At 43.3% G+C, this 25,662-nt stretch overlaps 1 protein-coding gene across 2 annotated transcripts in view; it reads left to right on the top strand.

Moving 5' to 3' along the window:
- NID1 (nidogen 1) overlaps positions 1–25,662 on the top strand; it is a 97,109-nt gene that overhangs the window by 9,394 nt on the left and 62,053 nt on the right. For both annotated transcript variants that reach the window (XM_027531125.1, XM_027531124.1), the window contains exons 2-3: positions 21,384–21,683; positions 24,552–24,778. In XM_027531125.1, the coding sequence (XP_027386926.1) occupies positions 21,384–21,683; positions 24,552–24,778 (527 nt within the window). The remainder of the gene's footprint in view (positions 1–21,383; positions 21,684–24,551; positions 24,779–25,662) is intronic.

The raw sequence follows: 25,662 nt of genomic DNA, 5'->3' as shown, positions 1-25,662 counted from the left end.
CGGGGCAAGAACTGGAGGAGCTACGTCAGACTTGGACACACCAGCTCAAAGCCCTCCGAGCATTTCCTTTTGCACTTGATATCCAGCTTCTCACCACTTACATGGTGTCTGCAACTTACATGGTACATCCGTGCTGGCTATCTGCCCTCATCCTATTACCCCGCTCTTCTCTCATGCCAGACTGATGCCTCACCAGCCACTTTTTCCTTCCTTGAGTACAGCCAGCTTGTCCCACGCTGGTGTAGGCTCTTCTCTCTCCTCTGATCTCCATGTGTCTGCACCTTCCCGTCACGCAGGTCTCTGCTCACACGCAGAGCCCCGTGTGTGATGTTTTGTTGCATTGTCTTAATTTCATCCCAGCATGTATAGCCACCTAAAACTAGTTTATTTGTTCACTTGTTTGTTACTCGTCTTTTTTCATTAGACTGTGAGCCCTTTGAAGGAGGCGTAGTCTGACCTGCCTTATTCACCGCTCTCTGCCTGATACCAGGAGTAGTGTCTGGGGGACAGCAGGGCCTTTGTTATGGTTTGTTGAATGAATGAAGGAAGGAATGACTTCTAGGTATTTCTTTATTCTATAAAGCAGTGGGATGCCACTAGAGATTCTGAGTTGATGAGTGACTTGATTTAAAAAATTTTTTATTTTATATTGGAGTATGTGTGTGTGTTAATTGCTCAGTCGTGTTAACTCTTTGCGACCCCATGGACTGTGGCCTGCCAGGTTCCTCAGTCCATGGAATTCTCTGGCAAGAGTACTGGAGTGTGTTGCCATTTCCTTCTCCAATATTGGAGTATGCTGCTGCTGCTGTTGCTAAGTCACTTCAGTCGTGTCCGACTCTGTTCGACCCCATAGATGGCAGCCCACCAGGCTCCCCCGTCCCTGGGATTCTCCAGGCAAGAACACTGGAGTGGGTTGCCATTTCCTTCTCCAATGCATGAAAGTGAAAAGTGAAAGTGAAGTTGCTCAGTCGTGTCCGACTCTATCGACCCCATGGACTGCAGCCTACCAGGCTCCTCCGTCCATGGGATTTTAATTGATTTACAATGTTGCATTAATTTCAGGTATTCAAAGTGATTCAGTTATACATAATTACTGCATATATTTATTTTTCAAATTATTTTCCCATTTAGGTTATTATAGAATATTGAATAGACTTCCCTGTGTTATACAGTATCCTTGTTGGTTATCAACAACAATATTCTTGTTGGTTATCTGTTTTAAATATAGCAGTGTGTAATGTCAATCCCACGATCCTAATTTATCCCCATCCCTTCCTGACATGATTTATTTTTAAAAGATTTCCATTTCCTTAACAAAAAAATGGTGTTAGAGAAAAAGGAGGGACAACTGCCTAGATTAAAAGGGTTTTAGAAACAAGTTAGTCAAATGCAAAGTGAAGACTTTGTTGAATCCTGATGGAGACAAAGTGGCCGGAAAAGACATTTTTGAGACAAACTGCTTTTCTAGAAGAGCTACATATGGAGTTATTGATGGGTGAAATAATCTGATGCCTTGGATTTCATTTAAAATACTTCAAAAGAGGAAAAAAAAAAACAAATAATGCACGTATGTGGAAAAAATAGATAAAATGAGAACTAGAGCGTGTGGATACTTTTGGTGATTCTTCATTGTGTGTTTGAAATTTTTCCCTTATAAGTAATCTTATCATAAGAAGCTTTTAAAAAATTAGGCTGCCTCTGGATAGAGGATTTTGGGGGGAAGTGTGGAGGAGGAAGAGTAAAGTCCACAGCTAGAGACCTGTTGCCAGCCTCCAGGGGAGGGTGTGACAGTGTCTGGACAGGGGTTGTGTGTGTAAGGAGGCTTGCTCGCGTGTTATCACATCTGAGACATACAGCCGCCTTGTGAGGTCATTCGGGCAGCTGCTAGGACCAGCCCCATGTTATAGAGAGGAAAACTGACCCCTGCAGCTTGTCAAATACCTTGTCAAAATACACTCAGCTAGTGCTGAGGTGGACCTTGAACTCAGATCTTACCATTCCGAGTTCCATGGTCTTTGTACTGTGCCACCTTGGGCGCTGATTTCTTCCCTTCCTTCACTGGTTTATTCATTTCACAGTGTCTGATCAGCACTGTGGTGTACAGATTTGGGGGCCAGGTGTGTGTGGCTACATCAGATGATGGGTGACACCTCATCTGGTTCCTGCTGCCATGGAACTCACTACTGACACACCACTCACACTGCATCCCAACATACACATCACAACACTCACCATTGCATTGCTTGTGAAAAAAGTTGGTTCTTAGTCCTTAAGGAGCAGGCTTATTGACTGCTTTTTCTCAGGTAAATTTTTTCTTTTTTTTTTTTTTCTGGCTGTGGCACGGGGCATATGGGATCTTAGTTTCCCAGCCAGTGGTTGAACCAATGCCCCATGCAGTGGAAGTGCTGCTTGACTGCTAGGGAAGTCCCTTTAATTTTTACTCAGAAGTGTTTTCACACGCATACAAAAAAGGGGAGAAATTAGTATCACGAACACCCATAGACACATTACATAAATGTAACCATTGTTAGCATTTTCCCTATTTAATTAATTCTTCTTTACTCATGTATCCAAAATAAATTAAAGTCAGTATGACATTTATATGCTTTCCTAAAACAATAAGAGCATTTCCCTAATTAACCAGCATACTTTTATCACACTAAACAAAATCAACGTGTGTGTGTTAGTCACTCAGTCGTGTCTGACTCCTTGTGATCCCATAGAGTGTAGCCTGCCAGACTTATCTGTCCATGGAATTCTCCAGGCAAGAATATTGGAGTGGGTTGCCATTTTCTCCTCCAGGGTATCTTCCCGACCCAGGGATCAAACCCAGGTCTCCTGCATTGCAGGCAGATTCTTTACTGCCTGAGCCACCAGGGAAGCCCTAACAAAATCAATAATAACAAAAACAAAATCAATAATAATTTCCTATTTTCAATTTATGCCTTGTCCATATCCAATCTCTGATATCCCCAAAGCTGTCTTTACAAGCTAGAATTATTCGGACTGGGGACCAAAGAATGGCAAGCACTGCATTTGACTCTTTTTTTTTTTTTCTAATTTTATTTTATTTTTAAACTTTACATAATTGTATTAGTTTTGCCAAATATCAAAATGAATCCGCCACAGGTATACATTTGACTCTTAAGTCTCTTTTAATTTTACTGATCCTCTCCCCACTTTTGATTTATCAGGTTATTTAAGGGTCACTGCTTATTGTCCTATATAATGTCCTATTTTCTGCATTTGACTTTTTTTGTAATGTAATCTAGCCTGTAATTGCATCTCTATAATTTCTGAAAACTGGTAATTTGGAAATATTCAGGTTAAACATTGTTTTTGTTAGAAAACGTAGAATTTTATTTTAAAATTAACTTGGGAAATAGTAAGACAGTGCAAATGGGTTAAAAAAAAAACTCGCCAAAACAGTGCTAAGTTTTCTTACTAGCCTGGCCTTCAGCCCCATTGTTCTCTCCCCAGAGAATATTACTATTCATGAATTTTTTATCTCCTTGCAGACAGATTCTCAAATGTACAAACGTGTATGTGCACATTCCCTCTTGTTTTGTACACTTCCTTGATTTTCTAAATCACAGCTTTATGAGATATAATTTACGTACTATAAAATTTACCCCTTTACACTGTACAATTCAATGATTTTGTATATCCCAGGGAATTGTGCAACCATCATCATGGTCTGGTGGGCTGCCGTCTGTGGTAGAGGTCGCACAGAGTCGGACACGACTGAAGTGACTTAGCAGCAGCAGCAGCATGGTCTAACTCTGGAATATTTTGCTCACACCTCACCCCACCCCAGCCCACCCCTGCCCAAACAAACCCAGTAACCTTTAGCAATCATTCCCATCTCTCCCCACCTCCCCCAGCCCCTGGAAACCACTTATCTACTGCCCGTCTCTATGGATGTGTCTGTGCTGGACTTTTCACATAAATAGAGTCATACAACATGTGATCCCTTGTGACGGGCTCCTTTCACCCAGCATAACATTTTCAAGGCTCGTCCACTTTGCTGTACATATCAGTTCCTAGTTCTATGACTGAATAATATTCTGTTGTTGACTTTGTCCATCCATAAGCTCATGGATATTCAGCTTGTTTCTCCTTTCTGGCTGTTAGGAATAATGCTGTCGTGTCCAGGTTTTGTGTGGACATCTGCTTTCAGGTCTGTTAGATATACCTAGGAGTGGAATTGCTAGATCTTAGGGTAACTCTATGTTTAACATTTTGATGAACTGTCAAACCAGCTTTCAAAGAAGCTGTACCATTTAACATTCCCATCAGCAACGTATGAGGGGTCCAGTTTCTGCACATCATCCTCAACACTTGTTGTTATCTAACTTTATGATTTTAGCCATCCTAGTGGGTGTAATGTGGTATCTCATTGTGCTTTTGATTTGCATGTCCCTGATGCTAATGATGTTGAGCATATTTTCATGTCCTTATTGGCTGTTGGATATCCCTTGCTCATTTTTAATTGGTTTCATATTTTCATTGATGAGTAGGTTAAACATTTAACAAGAATATTTCATGAATGAAGCTGTGCATGTCACACTGTATAACATCAGGAGGCAAGTGATCTCTGTTAGCTGCTTGTGTTAAGGTGATGACAGCTTAGATCATGTCTGTTGGGTTACATTTTTCCCCTTGTGAGCAGAGGGCAAGCAATGGGGTGATACTTTGACTTTACACAGCTGTCCTCTTGCCCACCAACCTTTCACTTAATGTCTCTGGCAACTATTGATACTCTTTGCCTAAATCAATTACTAAATTAAGGGTTGCAAAATGGTGTTCTACTTTGTCTTGCTGTTGGCTTGTTGCCTTTGCTGGTTGGTTTCTAGCATTCTTTCAGTTAATACATTATTAGCTGGCTTCACATGTGAAGTGAGTGAAGTGAAAGTCCTTCATCAAATGGGGCTTTGGGGCTATACTGACATGGTTCATTCTGGAAAGGCAGATGAGTGCTTAATTCTTTCCTTGTAATATTTGATGTTCAAATTAAGGGGTTGATATAATCCAAATTCAGGGAGTCTTGGTGCCCTAGTCAGCACAGGTAAATTTCTGATTTCTCCATCAGAGGTGTTAGAGAGGCAGGCTTCTCCCCAGAGACTGCCGGTTTGGATTAGGTCCTTCTCTTCCCTTCCCTGATCACCTACTGTTCTGGAATGCAGAAGGACACTTCTACCTCTTCTGTGATAGACACATCAGAAGTTAAAATTTAAAGACTCTCAACCACTTCTCAGTGTCTCAATAGTAATTCCCTGCATAAGAAATGGCTAACTGATCCAGAGCCTCTCATTAGGCATTAGCTGGATTAAGTTTAGAACATTGGCTCATCTTTTAACTATTACCCCTAGGTTGCCCCTTGTTCTTAATCTGCTAATCCTTTTGTTTCTGTTTCTAATTCAAGCCAGAGTCATTTCCCTGGATCAGTGGGGTTAAGAGAAAACATTTGCAATTTAGACTCAAGAGCTTTGTTCTGGCACTTTTGCTGTAGCCACGCGTTCTGGGAAACAAACTCACTCAGAAGGACAGTGCAGACAGTGGGGTGCAGTTTATTCCACCGGCGGGCCCAAGGCAAAGTCTCCTCTTAGCCAAGGACCCTAACCAGTTTTTCTGAAAACCTTATATACCCTAAGTGTACAGGCTCAAACCCACCTCCTGAACAAAGGAAAAGAAAAATACAATCAAAGTTAACCTGTGATTCATATACCTTAAGCCTAGGTAGTTAACAGTGGACAATTATCAATAGGCCTGTGGTCATACCCCAATAAGCATAATAGCATTTGTGATTCTATTCGGTTACACAGATAATTAGGGTATTCTTTTAGGCAACAGAGAGTCTGGGTTCGAGCCCTGGGGCTCTTCCATTCAGGGGGCCTGGTTTTCCAGTTGGTATGTTGTTTCCAAAGATACTGGGCATAGGGCTCCAAGTCCATAGTCTCGCCCAAGATGGAGTCCTGCTTTCAAGATGGAGCCTGTTCTGTCTGTTTCCTCCTTCACTCCCCTCTCTTGATGCTCATAACTCATAGTATGCGCATCACTCATAGGGATATATTGCGCCCTGACTCTCTGACCTCCAGTTTGGGAGAACAACAACCTTTGGGTTACAAGTTCATAACACATTGTAAAATAAAGGGTCCACAAAGCAGAACTATCAAGGCAACTATGACAATGCTAAATATAGTTTTCCACTAATCATCCTTCACCCAGATAGGACCGAAGTCCAAAAAGAAAGATTATCATCAGACATAACTTTTACCTGACCTTTCATGTCATCTGCTGCTGCTGCTACTGCTGTCACTTCAGTCGTGTCCGACTCATGTCATCTAGGGTGGTTGATATATAGCCGGATAAATCAGGAATATATACACAACATTCAACTTTAATTAAAGCACAGGTCCCTCTTTCTACTGAAACTATGGTTAGTCTCAAGATGATACCAGCAAGTCCTTGTAGCAGCAGTTGATTGTAGAGCTTCACCTCTTGTTCTTCTTTAAGATGACCTTGGTTTCACAGGGGTCAGTGGGGTCCTGTTGTGTAGTCCGCTCGGTGTCATCCGGGTCTGCGTGGTATGCTCTCTTCACCCTCATGTGGTGGATCCAGGGAGTGACACCTGCAACTTTAACTGCCGTAGGGCTGGTTAGAGCAACAGTGTATGGACCCTTCCAATGTGGGGCCAAGGAGTCGTGTTTCCAGTCCTTGATCACACCTGATCCCCGGGCACAAATTCGTGAATCCGTTCCCCAAGGGGGAATGGCACCCTTTCTTGTACAAACTTAGTTACCTGATTTATTACCTTACCCAGTTGTTGCATCTGCTATGAAATCTCATCTCCCCTTACCTGAGGCAAATTTGTTGACACCTGTTTTATTATGGGAGAGGGCCTCCCATACACAATTTTGTACAGAGAAGAGCCATGGGACTGTGGGGTCATCATGAGTCTGAGCAGAACCATCAGAAACAAGTCCACCCAGGAACCGTCAGTCTCTAAGATCCACTTGGAGACTGTCTCTTTAAGTGTCCAGTTGGTTCCTTCCACCATCCCAGAACTCTGGGACCTATATGCTGTATGTAATTTCCACTTGATATTTAAAGTTTTGCTTACTCGTTATACTAAATCAGCTACGAAAGCCGGGCCATTGTCTGATCCAATGCTGGTAGGAAATCCAAATCTGGGAACTATCTCCCTGAGCAGGCACCAGGCTACTTGTGATGCTCTTTCAGTCCGGGTAGGAAAAGCTTCTACTCATCCCAAGAACGTACATACTATGACCAGCAGGTAATGGTGGTGTCGGTGAGGTTTCATTTCAGTGAAGTCCACTTCCAGGTATTCAAAGGGCAGCGAGTCTCTTACCTGAATTCCTGGAGGTTTCTGTCTGTGCAGAGAGGCAGCATTGACCTGTGAGCAGGCAGGGCAATTTTGAGATTCTGTCCTGCCTAGGGAAGAGAGGCGCGAAACCAAGAAATATTTTCAGATTAGCTCTTCTAGTTTATCATGGCCTAGATGGGTTGCTTGGTGCGTTTGGCTTACAGAGTGGGTGCCAGCTCCTCCGGTACTAATAATTTGCCACTTGGCAGTTTTCACCATCCCTTTTCAGTCTTGATGGCCCCTCTGCCTTGGCTAGTTGGTTTTGGGCTCCAGTGTATTTTGGAGAGTCTAACGTTAGCTCAGGTAGCTCCGCCAATATGAGAGCTTTAACAGGGGCTTCACTTGTCACCCCCAAGCCCTCAGCCGCTTGTTTAGCGGTCTTATCTGCCAGTCTGTTCCCTGAGCCCGGGGGGTATCCTCCTTGTGACATCCTCAGCAGTGTATGACTGCAACCCTTTGTGGTTCCCAAGCAGCATCTGCTGCTGCTGCTGCTAAGTCACTTCAGTTGTGTCCGACTCTGTGACCCCATAGACGGCAGCCCACCAGTCTCCCCCATCCCTGGGATTCTCCAGGCAAGAACACTAATAGAGTCTTAATTTCTTCCTTATTTTTAATATCTTTTTCACTAGCTATCAGAGGCCTCTCTCCTTATACAGAGCCCTGTAATGTGGCAAAAGCATACCTGGAGTCTGCATAAATGTTTGTCTTCTTACCTTTTGACAGCTGGAGGGCCTGGGTTAGAGCATATAGTTCGGCCTGTTGAGCGGACCAGTGTGATGGCAGAGAGCTAGCCCCAACGATGGTTTCTTCCATGACTACTGCATATCCCAACAGTCTACTGTCTAGACTGCTTCCACTATTTGTAAGTTCGTGGTGTTCTCTGGTGGCCATCCTACTCCCGTCGGGGGCCATTCGACCTCACAGAGCATGTGGAAGCAGTTAGGCTTCATCTTCACCCCATAGTCTCCTCCTAATCCCTTCTTTAAATGTTTAATCATGCGCTCCAATACAGTTGCCTTAGATTCACTTCCCCCGCTCTTGCTTACCTTCTCGGACCTTCTTCTACTTTTCCTTTTTGTTCTGTCTACGAAGTTCTCAGTACCCTATGTACTTCTGATATTTCCACTCAATGACACTTAAATTGCCATTCTGCCTCCTTCCTAATTGGGGTGAGAAGAGCCTTACCTGCCAGATCCCAGAGGGAGAAGGGGGATCTGTGTGTCTTCACCTGCCGGTCAGCACAGCCGAACCAGAACACCACGTGGTCCAAGACTGTGTCTCCCTTAACTTTTAAAGTCCATTCTGCCTTGGTGGGCTTGATCAGATGCGGATGAAAATACAGATGGGTTAAATATCCCATGTCCCAAGCCGTCTCTGGAAAAGCCAATTCATACTCACTTATGTATCCCCCTTCTTCTAGCCTGACAATTCCGAGGGGGTCAAGAATTTCATAGCAGATGGGACACCTCCTTGGGGAGAGCAGAATACGAATATACAAAAACCAAATTTCTTCTCCTAAAAATCCCCTGGCAATGGCTTGGTAATAATTTTCCCCTAGACGGCGTGGACACCACCTCCTAAATGACCTTCACAAATTTCCTTCCTAAGCCTTAACACACTCGTCAGCGTGTTGCCACCTGCCAATTCCAGGCTCCTGTGGGTCCCTGCTCCTTCTAGTCCCTCCCAGAGGGGTGATCAGGCCCTCTCTTCCATCCTACCGGGTGGGTTCCTTCTCACCTGAGCGCTCAGTTCCCCTGCTGCCGTCCACTATCTGCTAACATGAAGGGTCTGGGCATTGAGAAGCAGAATCCTTCCAGAAGGGTGAGGCGCCATCCCTCCTCTAGAAGATTCGAGCCGCAAGGCCTCAGAGTAGTCCCAGATGGGACTTGTCTTCTCAAAGTGAGGTGTTTCCCGGCCCATGCACCAAATGTTGTAGCCACGTGTTCTGGGAAACAAACTCACTCAGAAGGACAATGCAGATAGTGGAGTGCAGTTTATTCCACCGGCGGGCCCAAGGCAGAGTCTCCTCTTAGCCAAGGACCCTAACTAGTTTTTCTGAAAACCTTATATACCCTAAGTGCATGTGCCCAAACCCACCTCCCCAAATTCCCTGAAACTGGTCTGAACAAAGGAAAAGAAAGATGCAATCAAAGTTAGCCTGGATCCATATGCCTTAAGCCTAGGTAGTTAACAGTGCATAATTATCAACAGGCCTGTGGTCATACCCCGGTAAGCATAATAGAATTTATGATTCTATTCGGTTACACAGATAATTAGGGTATTCTTTTAGGCAACAGAGAGTCTAGGTACGAGCCCTGGGGCTCTTCCATTCAGGGGGCCTGGTTTTCCAGTTGGTATGTTGTTTCCATAAATACTGGGCATATAGTTCAAAGTCCACAGTCCAGCCCAAGATAGGGTCCTGTTTTCAAGATGGAGCCTGTTCTGTCTGTTTCCTCTTTCACTTTTAGTGTATGATGTTAGGCAAGTCTTATAAACGGAAATTCATTTTTTTCTCAAAGGAAGGATGAATATGATACTGAATCTGCCTGCCAATGCAGTGAGACATGAGAGACGCAGATTTAATCCCTGGGTTGGGAAGATCCCCTGGAGTAGGAAATGACAACGCACTCCAGTATTCTTGCTGGGAAAATTCCATGGACAGAGGAGCCTGGCAGGCTACAGTCCATGCAGCCACAAAGAGTTGGACACGACTGAGCAACTGAGCACTTTGACTGTGATAGCTGGAGTAAAAATGCTTTGTAAACTGTCAAATACAACAAAAGTGGGTCAGGGGTTTCCTGGTGGTCCAGTGGCTAAGACTCCAAGTTCCCAGCACAGGGGGCCTGGGTTCAATCCCTAGTAAGGGAACTAGATCCCACATGCTGCAGCCAAATTACAAAAAAAAGTGGGGCAGGCCCCAGGTCCCGCTTCGGGCTCTAAGCTGGAATCAGTCGATCTCCACCACCTTGACTGTTACTAGTTCAGGCTATTTCAGGGGCTTCTTCCTCAAGTTTTTGTTTTCTTAGGCCCTTTTTGTTTTCCAGATTTTCCTAGCTACCCGACCTCTAAGCATGAAGCCACCCCATGAAGCTTTGCAACTTCCAGGACTTTTGCTCCCAATTTCTCTAAACTACATGGCTGAATATAACAGAAAGAGCGCAGGTCATGGACCCGACCAGGTGTGGGTTCAAATCTTGGTCCCATCTCTTGCGGACTGTGTGACTGGAAGCTGAATTAAGTCTTGTCGTTTCTTTATCTGTTTCATATACCTGAAAAGCAGGTGGTGGTATTAAACTTTTAAAAGTGTGAACAGCTTTAGTAAAAGGCCTCAAACTTAGCAGGAAGCATTTGCTGCCTTTTCCTTCTTGGCCCCAAATTACTTTACCTTAGGTTCCTGCTTCCTCCCACCCTTGGAGTTTGCTTTTGCAACTCCTACCAATTTCATTGTCTTCCCAGTACAGCTATTTGCATTTCTAAAAGGGGCCCATTTGTTTCTTATTTGTGCCTACCTCAAGTATTCTTAACCACATCTGTTCTAAAGAAGGCTTTCCCCTCAGTGTTGCAGGCTGCTTTCTGCCCTGAGGTTCTGCTACTAGGCTCATTGGAGCCAAAAAATGGATGTTATTTCATTGCCTCAGTGTGCACTTAAATGTGAGAAATCTAACACATAATTTTAATGTTTGGAGTATCTGCCTTTGACTTTCTCCTTCACGTGTCTTCACGTGTCTCTGAGTTCACTTTAAAGATGCATGGAGATTGGAAGTGCTTTTTAAAATAGGGACCACTCCTCCATTGTGAGTTTGTGCTCCGTCCCACGTCTTCTTACTGTCAACAGAGTTGAAAGGATTGTAAGTGGATCCAGCTGTTAGCTGTGTGGGGCTTGCATTTTCACCAGAGGCATTTTGTGATGTAATTGATGGTGCAGCTGGATGAAGAGCCTGGTGTTTGGTGTGTTCCTTGGGGTGAATGAATAGGTGTGTTTTGTACAGGGGTGTTAAGTTGTGCTAGTAAAATGTTAGGCTGAACATTACCTTTGCTGAAGGAACTTCTTTTTTCTCAGTGTAAACTGTCAGCAAGATTCAATGTGCTGTATGTGGCTGTTTTTCAATAAAGAAGCAAGGTATTATTTACTCTACCAAAAACCTCAGCTAGGCAGTATTTGGTGAGAGTTACCCTAAGACAATAATATTATTACTACTTTAGCCTTCAATGATCCAGACAGACTTTCTCAGCAATGCATTCAGTTCAGAAGAGTTTTGGAAATTCCCTGGCAGTGCACTGGTTAGGACTCTGAGCTTCCACTGCAAGGGACACAGGTTCAATCTCTGGTCAGGGAACTAAGGTTCCACAAGCCACATGGCACAGCACCCCCCTCCCCTCCACCAAATTCACAAGAGTTTTGCCATGTAACAGTTACCAAGTCCAAGCTCATACTGCTTGCCTCATGACAAGCCAATAAATGAGAGTGGTTGGGGCAAGGAATAGTGGCTTTTTCAGAAAGTCAGCAGACCAAGGAGATGGTGGATTTGTGTCCCAAAAAACCATCTTTCCTGAGTTACGAGTCAGGTTGTTTTTTATACCAAACAGGAAGGGGTGTTGGTTGCTGCAAACTTTTTGGTGTGAGAATCCTTTGCTCTTACAACAGTCCTCCATGTAGGTTTGGTGACAATGTCCCTATAAACTTCAACAAGACAAATGTTATTCTCTGTTCTGCAACTTTTTATCTCTAGTGAATGGGAAGTGTTATACCTTTAAAGGTCAGAGCCTTGAAAATGCCTGTATATTTCAGGCCCTAGGCAACATTCTTGTAGCAAAAGCAATAGGATACAAAGGATAAAAGAAAAGAAAGATCCAATATGGAGTCAGATTTGCTCTTCCCTATTACATAATCTTGATGAAATATTAATGATGATTATTAATATATATTATATTAAAATTAATTAATTTAATATATAAATAATATATGTGTTAATATAATATAATACATAATCTTGATGAAATATCACATAATCTTGATGAAAGTGAAAGTGGAGAGTGAAAAAGTTGGCTTAAAGCTCAACATTCAGAAAACGAAGATCATGGCATCCGGTCCCATCACTTCATGGGAAATAGATGGGGAAACAGTGGAAACAGTGTCAGACTATTTTTCTGGGCTCCAAAATCACTACAGATGGTGACTGCAGCCATGAAATTAAAAGATGCTTACTCCTTGGAAGGAAAGTTATGACCAACCTAGATAGCATATTGAAAAGCAGAGACATTACTTTGCCAACAAAGGTTTGTCTAGTCAAGGCTATGGTTTTTCCTATGGTCATGTATGGATGTGAGAGTTGGACTGTGAAGAAGGCTGAGCGCCAAAGAATTGATGCTTTTGAACTGTGGTGTTGGAGAAGACTCTTGAGAGTCCCTTGGACTGCAAGGAGATCCAACCAGTCCATTCTGAAGGAGATCAGCCCTGGGATTTCTTTGGAAGGAATGATGCTAAAGCTGAAACTCCAGTACTTTGGCCACCTCATGTGAAGAGTTGACTCATTGGAAAAGACTCTGATGCTGGGAGGGATTGGGGGCAAGAGGAGAAAGGGACGCCAGAGGATGAGGTGGCTGGATGGCATCACTGACTCGATGGATGTGAGTCTGAGTGAACTCCGGGAGTTGGTGATGGACAGGGAGGCCTGGCGTGCTGCAATTCATGGGGTCGCAAGGAGCCAGACACGACTAAGCGACTGATTTGATCTGATCTGATCTGATTACATAATCTACAGCAAGGAATGTGCTGGTGCCATCGCAACTCAGGGAACCTGAATCAGGATTCCAAGGTGCTAATTTGCAAACTGTTAAAAGATAAACTGAGGCATATATTTTAAAAAATTAAGAGTTTATTTGAGCAAAAATTGATTTGAATTGGGCAGCATCCTATCTAGCAAATAAAAAGGAGCTCTGAGGAGCTGTATGAAATGAAAGACTTTATTAGGCAGAAGGGAGTGGAAAGAGGAAAGTTATCTGGCAAAAGAAAAAAGTAGGTTGTATTATTGCAAAGTTATTTTTCTTTAAGGTAGCAGGGGTCTACTCAGCAGATTACTTCACTACTGCTAATCAGATGGTTCCTGCATATAGTGGAAACTATAATTAAGCCTTGATTTGGTGATGTGGGGCTTAGCATAAGTGACTCCATTTTGGGCATGTTGTCTTTTTGTTTGTTTTTTCCTTTTTTGTTATTGTTGTTTGCTCCTTTTTTTTTTTCTGTTGTTTTTTAACGAAAGAGAGAGAGGTGCAGATGTATGGGAGCTGGTGGTAAACCCTACTTGGAGAGGGCAGGAGGGCTTCACAGGGAGAAATGGGACTTTGCCAAGGATGAAAGCTAAGCAAGGATCTCTGAGGCCAAGGGAAACATAGATGCAAAAGCTTTTATGCAGTTAAGTAGGTGAAACACCATGGTGAGTTTGGAGAAGTGTAAGCAATTAAACAAATTTTCCTAGCACATGTATTTCTACTTTAGCCTTCTCCTTATACCACCCATTTCTCCTCACCCCTTTCCACCCCCGCTCTGCCATCCTGCCCCTCTAGGTTGTCACAGAGCACCAGGCTGGGCTCCCTATGTTATGTAGCAGCTTCCCACTAGTTATCTGTTTTACAGATGGTGGTGCATATATGTCAATAGTACTTTCTCAATTTGTCACATCCTCTACATCCCCTGCTGTGTCCACAAGTCCATTCTCCACATCTGTGTCTCCATTCCTTCCCTGCAAATAGGTTCATCCATATCATTTTTCTAGATTCCATATATATGCATTAATATACAATATTTGCTTTCCTCTTTCTGTCTTACTTCACTCTGTATTAATAGGCTCTAGGTTCATACACTTCACTACAACTTACTCAAATTTGTTCTTTTTTATGGCCGAGTAATGTTCCTTTGTATATATGTAAAGTAACTTCTTATCCATTCATCTGTTGAAGGACATTTAGGTTGCTTTCATGTCCTGGCTATTGTAAATAGTGTTGCAATGAATATTGGGGTGCTGCTGCTGCTGCTAAGCTGCTTCAGTCATGTCTGACTCTTTGAAACCCCATGGACTGTGGCCCACCAGACTCCTCTGTCCATGGGATTCTCCAGGCAAGAATACTGTAGTGGGTTACCATTTCCTTCTCCAGAGGATCTTCCCAACCCAGGGACCAAACCCGATTCTCTACAGCTCCTGTATTGGCAGGCAGGTTCTTTACCACTAGTGGGAAGCCTGAAGGTACCCAAGGGGTACATGTGTCTTTTAGAATTGTGGTTTTCTCAGGGTATATGGCCGGTAGTGGGATTGCTGAGTCATATGGTAGCTTTAGTCCTAGTTTTTTCAAGAACCTCCATAGCAGCTGTATCAGTTTACATTCCCACCAGCAGTGCAAGAAGGTTTCCTTTTCTCCACATCCTCTCCAGCATTTATAGTTTGTAGATTTTTTGATGATAGCCATTCTGACTGGTGTGATGTGGTACCTCATTGTAGTTTTGACTTGCATTTCTCTAATAATGAGCAGTATTGAGCATCTTTTCATATGTTTATTGGCCATCTGTGTGTCTTCTTTGGAGAACTGTCTACTTAGGTCTTCTGCCCATTTTTTTAATTGGTTTGCTTGTTTTTCTAATATTGAATTGCATGAGCTGCTTATACATTTTGGAAATTAATCCTTTGTTGATTGTTTCATTTGCAATTATTTTTTCCTGTTCTAAGAGTTGTCTTTTCTTCTTGTTTATAGTTTCCTTTGCTGTGCAAAAGCTTGTAAATTTAATTATATCCCATTTGTTTATTTTTGTTTTTATTTCCATTGAGCTTGGAGGTGGGTCAAAGAGGATCTTTCTTTGATTTACGTCAGAGTGTTCTACCTGTGTTTTCCTCTAAGAGTTTTATAGTTTCTGGCCTTACATTTAAGTTTTTAATCCATTTTGTATTCATATTTGTGTATTGTGTTAGGAAGTGTCTAATTCATTCTTTTATATGTCGCCGTCCAGTTGTCCTAACACCACTTATTGAAGAGGCTGTCTTTTCTCCATTGTATATTCTTTCCTCCTTTGTCAAAGATAAGGTACCCATTGGTGCATGGTTTATCTCTAGGCTTTCTATTTTGTTCCGTTGGTCTAGATGTCTGTTTTTTTGTGCCAGTACCATACTCTCCTGATGACTGTGACTTTGTAGTATAGTCTGAAGTCGAGGAGATTGATTCCACCAGTTCCATTTTTCTTTCCCAAGATTGCTTTGGCTACTCAGGGTCTTTTGTGTTTCCATACAAATTGTGAAATTTTTTGGCCTAGTTCTTTTGAAAGATACCTAGGAATAAACCTACCTAAAGGGATTAAAGACCTGTATGCAGAAAATTATGAAGATCATGGCATCTGGTCCCATCACTTCATGGGAAATAGATGGGGAAACAGTGGAAACAGTGTCAGACTTTATTTTTGGGGGCTCCAAAATCACTGCAGATGGTGACTGCAGCCATGAAATTAAAAGACGCTTACTTCTTTGAAGGAGAGTTATGACCAATCTAGACAGCATATTGAAAAGCAGAGACATTACTTTGCCAACAAAGGTCCGTCTAGTCAAGGCTCTGGTTTTTCCAGTGGTCATGTATGGATGTGAGAGTTGGACTGTGAAGAAAGCTGAGGGCCGAAGAATTGATGCTTTTGAACTGTGGTGCTGGAGAAGACTCTTGAGAGTCCCTTGGACTGCAAGGAGATCCAACTAGTCCATTCTGAAGGAGATCAGCCCTGGGATTTCTTTGGAAGGAATGATGCTAAAGCTGAAACTCCAGTACTTTGGCCACCTCATGTGAAGAGTTGACTCACTGGAAAAGACTCCGATGCTGGGAGGGATTGGGAGCAGGAGGAGAAGGGGACGACAGAGGATGAGATGGCTGGATGGCATCACCAACTCGATTGACGTGAGTTTGAGTGAACTCTGGAAGATGGTGATGGACAGGGAGGCCTGGCATGCTGCGATTCATGGGGTCGCAAAGAGTTGGACACGACTAAGTGAGTGAACTGAACTGAACTGATGAAAGAAATCAAAGATGACACAAACAGATGGAGAGATATACCATGTTCTTGGAAGAATCAGTATTGTGAAAATGAGTATACTACCCAAAGAAATCTCAGAAGGTGTTATTTCAGTGGTGCCCTGGAAGATGTGAGAAATAGCCCATTATGTGGATGCAAGAGGTGGGGAAGAGGGTGCTGGTGGTCTCAGGGATGGAGAAAATGCTGTATACTTCAGAGACAGGACACACAGAACATGGGATGAGAAAGAGGAAGGAATCAAGGCCGAATGCCAGGTCTCCTGGCTTAAGCAGCTGGGTCAATCAGTGGCTGTTATGGGCACAGCCCTGGGCAGCTGGACAGGGGGACTGCATGACTCTCTGTGGTCTGCAGTCTCGTCCCCTTGGAGAAGCTGTTACGCACCTGATTCTTGGACTCTTTAATCAATAGAAATTGATAAGAAGCCAGACAAGAAACTCAGGCAAGGCTCTATGGGGACTCATGCTGTAGCACGAGGGAGCAAAAACAAGAAACAGGTGCCCTTGCTCGCTCTCCTAGAGAGAAGTGAACTGGTCCCCTAAACGGGGTGAGGGTGGGGGCAGATTGGCGAGCTGGGCCGAAGAGGAGGCCTATGTGGTCTGCCTGCCCCCTTGGTGGTGCTGTGTGCAGGGATCATGTGCAGTTACCTGCTTTTGCTCCAGGCTCCTCAGAAGTGGCCCTTGGTTTGTAGCCCTTTTGTATCTTATTGTTCTCAATGTGTCTCAACTGCCCATGCGTGTGGTTATTTTTAGTACTTTATAGTTTCTTTATATTCTGTTGCTGGGGGAGGCATTTGTCCAGGTCCAAGTGCAGGCGCTCGAAGCCTGTCTCAGTTGTACTCAGTCTCTCCTCCTGGTCCACTAGGAGCCTTTTAGGCCCTTCTTTCTGTGCGCCTGCCCTTCTACTGAATTGCTCAACTTGAAAAAGGTTGAGAAAAGGAACCAGTCCAGTAGGAGCATCACAAGCTGGATGGATTTGTGAGATGAGACTGGCACCCAAATGTAAGAGAAGGTTGTTCATCAGCTCTGCCATTAACTGTTACATCTGGAGGAAACAAAAACAAAATCAAAAGTGTTTACAGAGACGTTTAAGAATCAAAACTTCGGGATGTTCTGTATATGACATCTTTTTTTCATTATCACAGAGAAGTGAGTTGAATGTGCCATAAAACTGGCTGAAAAGTAATTTTCCTAATAGTGCTAATATTAATGAGGGTTATCTGGTCTTTGTCCAAAGTATTTGCAGGCAGGGATTCATGATACTTGTCTAAAACCTCAATTCCTAAAGCATTTCTTGTGAAAATAGGAACATTCCTGTGCCCAGATCCTCAATAATAAAAGACACCGGGAGCGTTTTCAAAACTGTTGGCCTGATTTAAATTTCACTGGAAAACAGCTTTTTAAAACCAAGTTGTCTGTATGGGGCCTCCGTGTGATCACTTCCCACTGGCAGCTGGTAACTGCCAACTTCTGGTGGCTTGAGAAAGTGAGCTGTTTCCCACGCTCCCACACGGCAACCCAATCAGGATGTTTGTGCTGGGAGATGTTTGGATGGGGTTGGGGCGAAAAGGGCGAGAGACCAGCTGGACAAGCTCCTTCCCCAACTCCCTTCTCTACAGCCTGTCCATGCATTCCAGACAATCATTGCTGGTGCCAGGTGGTGATGGAAATTATGTCACCTGAACACTTAACAGCCCATGAACTTGGTAAAATGGGAGGGTTTTGCTAAGTCTACAGTAACTCCCAAACCTGTTGCTCTTCTCCCTTCCCAGGGCCCAAATTGGCTCCATCAACGCTGAACCTTTTTATCTGGTTCTTGGCATGTTGTAGGGTTTCTTGTCTGCCCCTGCCCCCTCCTCTAGGAATGAGGTCTGAAGTGACTGAATGATGAGGCCATGGGAAGTGGAGGGAGGGAAGGAAGTCACCTGGAAAACTCACAGGACTTCTAATCAACTGAACAGCTGCAACTCCCTTCCATGCATTCCTGTTCTTCCAGTCTGTAGCTTCTTGAAGTGCAAACTAGGTGACCATATGCAAAGTCACTCCCATTGCAGTCAGGATTTTTTTAAAAATTCATGGACTCCAGAAGTAAAAAGACCACTTGTGTGGTGTTCTTTGCCCCCAGCGGACTGTGCATTAAGAAGGATGCTGCCAAGTCGCTTCAGTCGTGTCCGACTCTGTGCGACCCCATAGACGGCGGCCCACCAGGTTCCCCTGTCCCTGGGATTCTCCAGGCAAGAACACTGGAGTGGGTTGCCATTTCCTTCTCCAACGCATGAAAGGGAAAAGTGAAAGTGAAGTCGCTCAGTCGTGTCCGACTCTTCGAAACCCCATGGACTGCAGCCTACCAGGCTCCTCCGTCCATGGGATTTTCCAGGCAAGAGTACTGGAGTGGGGTGCCATTGCCTTCTCCAATTAAGAAGGATATGTGTGTGTTAATCACTCAGTCGTGTCCGACTCTTTGTGATCCCTTGAACTGTAGCCTACCAGGTTCCTCTGTCCTTGGAATTCTCCAGGCCAGAATACTGGAGTGGGTTGCCATTTTCTTCTCCAGGGGATCTTCCTGACCCTGGATCTCCTACATTGCGGGTAGATTCTTTACCACTGAGTCACCAGGGAAGCCCTGGAAGGATATAGGAGAGACTCAAAGCCTCATCCTAAGCCCGGTTTTGCAAGGAGGCCCAAGCATGCCCACCACCAGGGGTCTATGGACACTTCCCCATTTTCCCAGGGAATGTGGATTTTACTTGGGTAAGAACACAGCAATATTTTCATAGGCTTTAGACTGCTTTCAAGAAGTGTTAACTGGACTTCCCTGGTGGTCCAGTGGTTAAGAATCTGCCTGCCAATGCAGGAGACGTGCGTTTGATCCCTGGTCCTGGAGGATCCCACATGCCATGGGGCAACTGATCCCATATGCCACAACTACTGAGCCTGAACTCTAGAGCCCCATGCTCTGCAACAAGAAAAGCCATCACAGTGAGAAACCCAAGCATTGCAACCAGAAAGTAGCCTTGCTTGCCGCAACTAGAGGAAGCCCTCGTACAGCAACAAAGATCCAGTGCAGACAAAAAAGAAAAAAACATGATGACTGATTTCAAGAAGTGGTAACTGATAACTGGTTTCAAGAAGGCTGAATTAAGTGATTAAGTGAACACAGTGAATTAAGTGAACATAGTGATTAAGAAGGGTCGATGTGGAGTTGGTCTCCCTGGGTTCAAATCCTGGTGCTGCCACTTATTGGTAACTTTGGACAAATTGATTCACTTATTAATACCTTATTTTCCACTTCAGAAAAATGTGGATAATACCAATGGCTTTTCTTGGGTCCTTCCTACATGACAAACAGCAAAAGTTCTATTTGACAACTTCATTGGCAAAAGACAGGTTTAATCTAGGTTTGATTCATTATCATACTCATTTTTCCTATTTTAGAAGAAATTCAAATGCACACATCTTTGGGATCCCAGATAGCAGGGCTGTTAAAAACACTGTCAGCTGAGAGTAGCACCTTATTGCTTTTCTTGGCACCTTTTGATAACTGGTGAGGTTGGAATGGAACATGTTCTTCTTATTGGTCTTTCTTCTTGAAAACTGTTTGAAATACCCTTTGGCCTGCTTCCCATTGGAATCTTGATGTTCTTTTATTTACATATGAACTTTGTTTTCTGATCATGCACATAATACATGTATCTTGAAAATTTTGGGGAAAAAGCAAATTTACTGGAATAAAAATGACCCTCAGAATTTAAAAAAATAGTACTAGCTATTCTTATGGGTTCTTCTGAGGATTCGATAGTAATAAGAGGTCTGGAACATGGTAAGCATCCAATACAGTTAGCTATTGGTGTAGGTCATTAATCTGTTCACAGTAGTGACAGTCTCGTGGCGCAGTCACATCTACTTCTTGACTCTCATTTACTTATTGTCCCGTTGTCTTTTGCGTTAGTCCTCCACATCCTCTGGATGGCGGGCGCCTTGAAAGCAGAGTCTGGGTGGTGCCCATTTGTGGACCCACAGGTCTAGCGCAGCCCTGGTTTGTCATGATTAGTTCATCTGTTGAGTAAATTAAGCCAGGCTTTGGTGATGACTTATGTTTGAAGGGTGCTTTTTGTGCCACAAAGCACACACATAGGAAGTCTGAGACTTGAAGTTTAGGACCCTTGCCCAAGTCATATGCCAGAGTCAGGTCTTGTGATTCTTTTATTTATGTATTTATTTAGCTGGGTCAGGTCTTAGTTGCAGCTCCTGGGCTCTCTAGTTGCTGTGTTAGGGCTTGGTTGCTCTAAGGCATGTGGGATCTTAGTTCCCCAACTGAATCAAACCTGTGTCACCTGCATTGCAAGGCAGATTCTTAACCACTGGATTACCAGGGAAGGCCCAAGGTCTATGATTCTTGCCCTTGCTCCTTCCAGTAGGCTGTCCTCTCTAGGAAGAGAATGCTGAGTTTTATAATTCCAGATCATGTCTTTTGCCAATTCTGTTGTATCTGAACCTCATATAAGTGAAATTATGTAGCATATACTATGGTTGTGTCTGGATCCTTTTGCTCGGCTTAATACATATAAGATTCACTCATGTTGTTTTGTGTATTTTTAAAAATCACTGTATAGTATTCCACTGTATGCTAAGACCAGAATTTATTTACCTGTTCTCTTGTTGATTGGTATCTGGGTGGTTCCCAATATTTGGTTGGGCTTCCCAGGTGGCTCAATGATAAAGAATCCCCCTGCCAGTGCAGGAGATGCAGGAGATGTGGGTTCAATCCCTGGGTCAGGAAATGGCAACCCGCTCCAGTATTCTTGCCTGGAGAATCCCATGGACAGAGGAGCCTGGTGGGCTACAGTCCCATAGGGTCATAAAGAGCTGGACATGACTGAGCATGCACAAAATTTGGTTCTAAGTCTCTGCACTCCTTTTAATGATGCTTGGTTTTTTACAGGTCACCACCAATGGCATCATTGCCATGAGTGAACCCCCAGCCAAAGAAACCCACCCTGGGCCCTTCCCACCAACCTTTGGAGCAGTCGCCCCTTTCCTGGCGGACTTGGACACAACAGATGGCCTGGGGAAGGTCTACTATCGGGAAGACTTGTCTCCCTCTGTCACTCAGCTGGCAGCAGAGTGTGTCCAGAGAGGGTTCCCAGAAGTCTCTTTCAAGCCCAGCAGTGCGGTGGTTGTCACTTGGGAATCCGTGGCTCCCTACCAAGGGCCTAGCAAGGATCCCACCCTGGAAGGCAAGGTAAGCACCCATCCAGGCACAGGGGCAAAGAGTCTAATACGTTGGCTTTGCGCACTTTGGTCTTCTGGTTTGTGCTACTCTGATGTACACCACGTCCATGTGATTGATAAAGATAGGACATCCAAAGCAAAATCTAATAAGCTATTTATTGCAGATCTGAAATGTCCAAAATCTTATCTGCAGGCTACCTAAATCTGTGTTGTAATGATGATCAGATGTAAAGAAAGCCAAGATCCCTGAGATAACGAGCCACATGGCAAGAACAGAGTTGATAAATTACAGCCCTAGCTGCTCTTACTTTGGGAGGTGGTTTCTAGATAGAGAATTTATTACAAGTTTATGAATAGGCAGTGATAAATTAAAATAATAAAGCAGTCCCAAGGGATGTGAAGAACGAAAGATAAGACCCATGTTCTAGTTGGGGGAACAACCCACCCATCATCTATTTGTACCATGTGAATGGTTCAGGACACGGGTTTCTTCATAAGCAGGGCTGCGGGTTTTTTTAGATTCAGCGGTTGGGAAAGATGTTAGGGTGTGTAGAGCTTGGACCTGTGCTTAGAAGGGGAATTTTTTTTTTTTTCCCGATTCTTTTTTTTTAATTTTTTTTTATTTTTAAACTTTACAAATTGTATTAGTTTTGCCAAATATCAAAATGAATCTGCCACAGGTATACATGTGTTCCCCATCCTGAACCCTCCTCCCTCCTCCCTCCCCATACCATCCCTCTGGGTCATCCCAGTGCACCAGCCCCAAGCATCCAGTATCGTGCATCAAACCTGGACTGGCAACTCGTTTCATACATGATATTATACATGTTTCAATGCCATTCTCCCAAATCTTCCCACCCTCTCCCTCTGCAACAGAGTCCATAAGACTGTTCTATACATCAGTGTCTCTTTTACTGTCTCGTACACAGGGTTATTGTTAGCATCTTTCTAAATTCCGTATATATGTGTTAGTATACTGTATTGGCGTTTTTCTTTCTGGCTTACTTCACTCTGTATAATAGGCTCCAGTTTCATCCACCTCATTAGAACTGTGGCTGAGTAATACTCCATTGTGTATATGTACCACAGCTTTCTTATCCATTCATCTGCTGATGGACATCTAGGTTGCTTCCATGTCCTGGCTATTATAAACAGTGCTGCGATGAACATTGGGGTACACGTGTCTCTTTCCCAAGAAGGGGAATTTTTGAGCAGGTCAAGAAGCCCATCTGTAGATCTGAAGTGAGACTTTAGGACATGCTTCAGTTTCTCCTTGGAAAAATAATTTCACTCCACCATTATTTAAGTTTTATAGCATGACAGGGTAGAGTACAACTTGAAAGGTCCAAAAGCATCTTTAAATGGAGGAAATGGTCCAGGCTGGTGGTTCCCGAAGTGTGTACCACAGAATACTGGTCTTACAGAGAGTCCTTGAGGAAAAAGACTCCTTGGGCCAAATGAGTTTGGGAAATGCTAGAACTATAGGTTCCTCTTGGTGTCTCACTCTGGAAAGCCCTACAATACAGAAGCCTGCTTAACTTAGTTTAGTTTAGTCATCCCTAAACCTCTTGGCTATACCGTTTTCCCTCCCAAATAAGACACATTGCATCCCATAGAGCACACTTGGAGAAATCTGACACGTTTTGCTTTGCCACCTGTACCCGCCTGAGTGGCATGCTTGAAAACTGTTTAAAACCTTCAATTTCATGGGACTTCTGTGGTGGTCCAGTGGTTAAGACACAAGATTCCTTCCCTGGTGGGGGAACTAAGATCCCACATGCCAGATGGCATGGCAAAAAAATAAATCAATAAAATAAAACCTTAAATTTCTCAAGTGTGCATCCTCTTTACTTGAGTAATAACTGCCCGACCCATTGTACAGAGCTCCTGCCTGCCTCATGGGCCCAGTCTCCTCTCATCCTGACTTCTCCACTCCCCACTGTAGCAGCTGGACCAGATTATTTGCAATTCCCTGATGAGGCTTTTTGCTTGTTTGTTTTAGCCACAATCTCATGCACTAGTTGTGCTCTGCTTGCGATGGCCTCTCCCTGACCCTCACTGCTCGTGTTAAGCGCCTGCTTGTTCACTCAGCCTCCTCTGCCCCCGCCCCTTCCAGCCCTGGGCACTTTGCCTGCGCGCAGCTTGGTTACAGAATCCATTCTTTAGTTTGGGAATGTTTTGTTCAGATGTCAGTTTTCCCACCTAAACTGAAAATTCTCAAGTGCCAGGATCATGTAGTATCCTTCATCACAGTGTTTGGGGCGATGTCTGGTGCACAGGAAAGGAATACATTCTAACGTGAAGGAATACATTCTCTGCCCGATTCTCATATGCTGGCTCATATAGTCCTCCTAACATTTCTGTGCAGTAGGTGATTTTCTTTCCATTTTACAGATTCAAAAATCAAGGTTCAGAGAGGTTAGGTAACATGCCCAAGGTCACTCAGCCAGTGATGAGGGCAAGGAGTTGGATCCAGATCTGTTTTCTTCCAAAGCTCATGTTCTTTCTTACTGAACAGTGCTAGGGCTTAATAAACTAAATAATAAATGTGGTTGAATATGTTTAATGGCTGTGGAAACAAATTCTAGGGATAAGAATTTGCAAATTTGCTTGAGAGATAGAGGTAACATCTCTATAATTTTTGGTTAACCTTAAGGTCACAGTTATGCAGAAGGTATTCATTGACTAATTAGAAAATTTCATGTTGACATAGCCTTAGAGATATTTAAGTGGAATTATCCCGGAATACTGTCCTTGCTACAAAAATATTTCTTTAGAATAAGGTGCAAATAGTGCCATCTCTGTATTTTTTATATGTAGTCTGGTGAATAGCACAGTTTAAGATCCCGAGTAACTGAATCTTAACTCATCTTCACAGAGAAACACATTCCAGTCCATTCTGGCCTCCTCTGATTCCAGCACCTACGCCATTTTCCTTTATCCTGAGGATGGTCTGCAGTTCTACACGACGTTCTCAAAGAAGGAGGAGAACCAGGTTCCTGCGGTGGTTGCTTTCAGCCAAGGTTTAGTAGGATTAATATGGAAGAGTGACGGAGCTTATAATATATTTGCTAATGACAAAGAATCAATTGGAAATCTGGCCAAGTATGCTTTTTTATTCTTCAGTAGATTCTCCCTTTAATAAGATTCTCATCTGACTGTTTTATAAGAATAATGTAATGGGCTTTATAGAATATTACCTAAAAATGTGGATTTAAATCCTGTAGGGGACTTTCCTGGCAGTTCAATAGTTAGGACTCTGCACTCCCACTGCCGACAGCCCAGGTTCAATCCCTGGTTGGGGAATTAAAATCCTTTAAGCTGTGCAGTGTGACCAAAAACAAATAAAAATTTTTAATTTTGTATATAGTTTTTATATTATATAGTACTTTTTTCCTGATGAACTCAGGGAATATACTCTTAGAATGAAAGGCATCCAAGTTTTTAGATATCATTTTCATTTGAAACAGTTTTATCATCTCTTCTATAAAGTTAGAAATACAAATTATTCAAAACTATCTCTTGCTATGAACCCATGGCTGAGAGGGTTTTTCCCTACACTTACTGGGGGTGGGGAATGTTGTTATAATAGAAACAGTGCTTTCTTGGTCTATTTTGTAGAATTTGGCAAAAGGGGGAAAAGCTCAGACTTTTTTTTCTGATAATTAAACTTAATTATCCTGTAAAAAATGAAGCACCTCCTCCTCCCAATTTCACTTTGTCAGTGGAGTCTAAAACTCCTCGACAGTGTACTGGTAAATATTTAACAACTGACTTTGTGCAGGTTGGGGAAGCCCTCACTCATTTATAGGATTTGCCTATTTCCATGGTATAAACACTTCTACCATGTCCAGTTTTCAGCTGTTACATCATGTCACTCACCTGGAGGTTGAGAAAAGGTGAACCATTATATAGTATTCTCACCCTAGAGGTGCAGTAGATTCAGATAACTTCAAGAACATAGCTAATAGGAACATAATTCATATGGG

This window comes from Bos indicus x Bos taurus, chromosome 28 (assembly GCF_003369695.1).
Source record: "Bos indicus x Bos taurus breed Angus x Brahman F1 hybrid chromosome 28, Bos_hybrid_MaternalHap_v2.0, whole genome shotgun sequence".
Classification (NCBI taxonomy): domain Eukaryota; kingdom Metazoa; phylum Chordata; class Mammalia; order Artiodactyla; family Bovidae; genus Bos; species Bos indicus x Bos taurus.
This window is presented reverse-complemented; position numbering and strand designations above follow the sequence as displayed.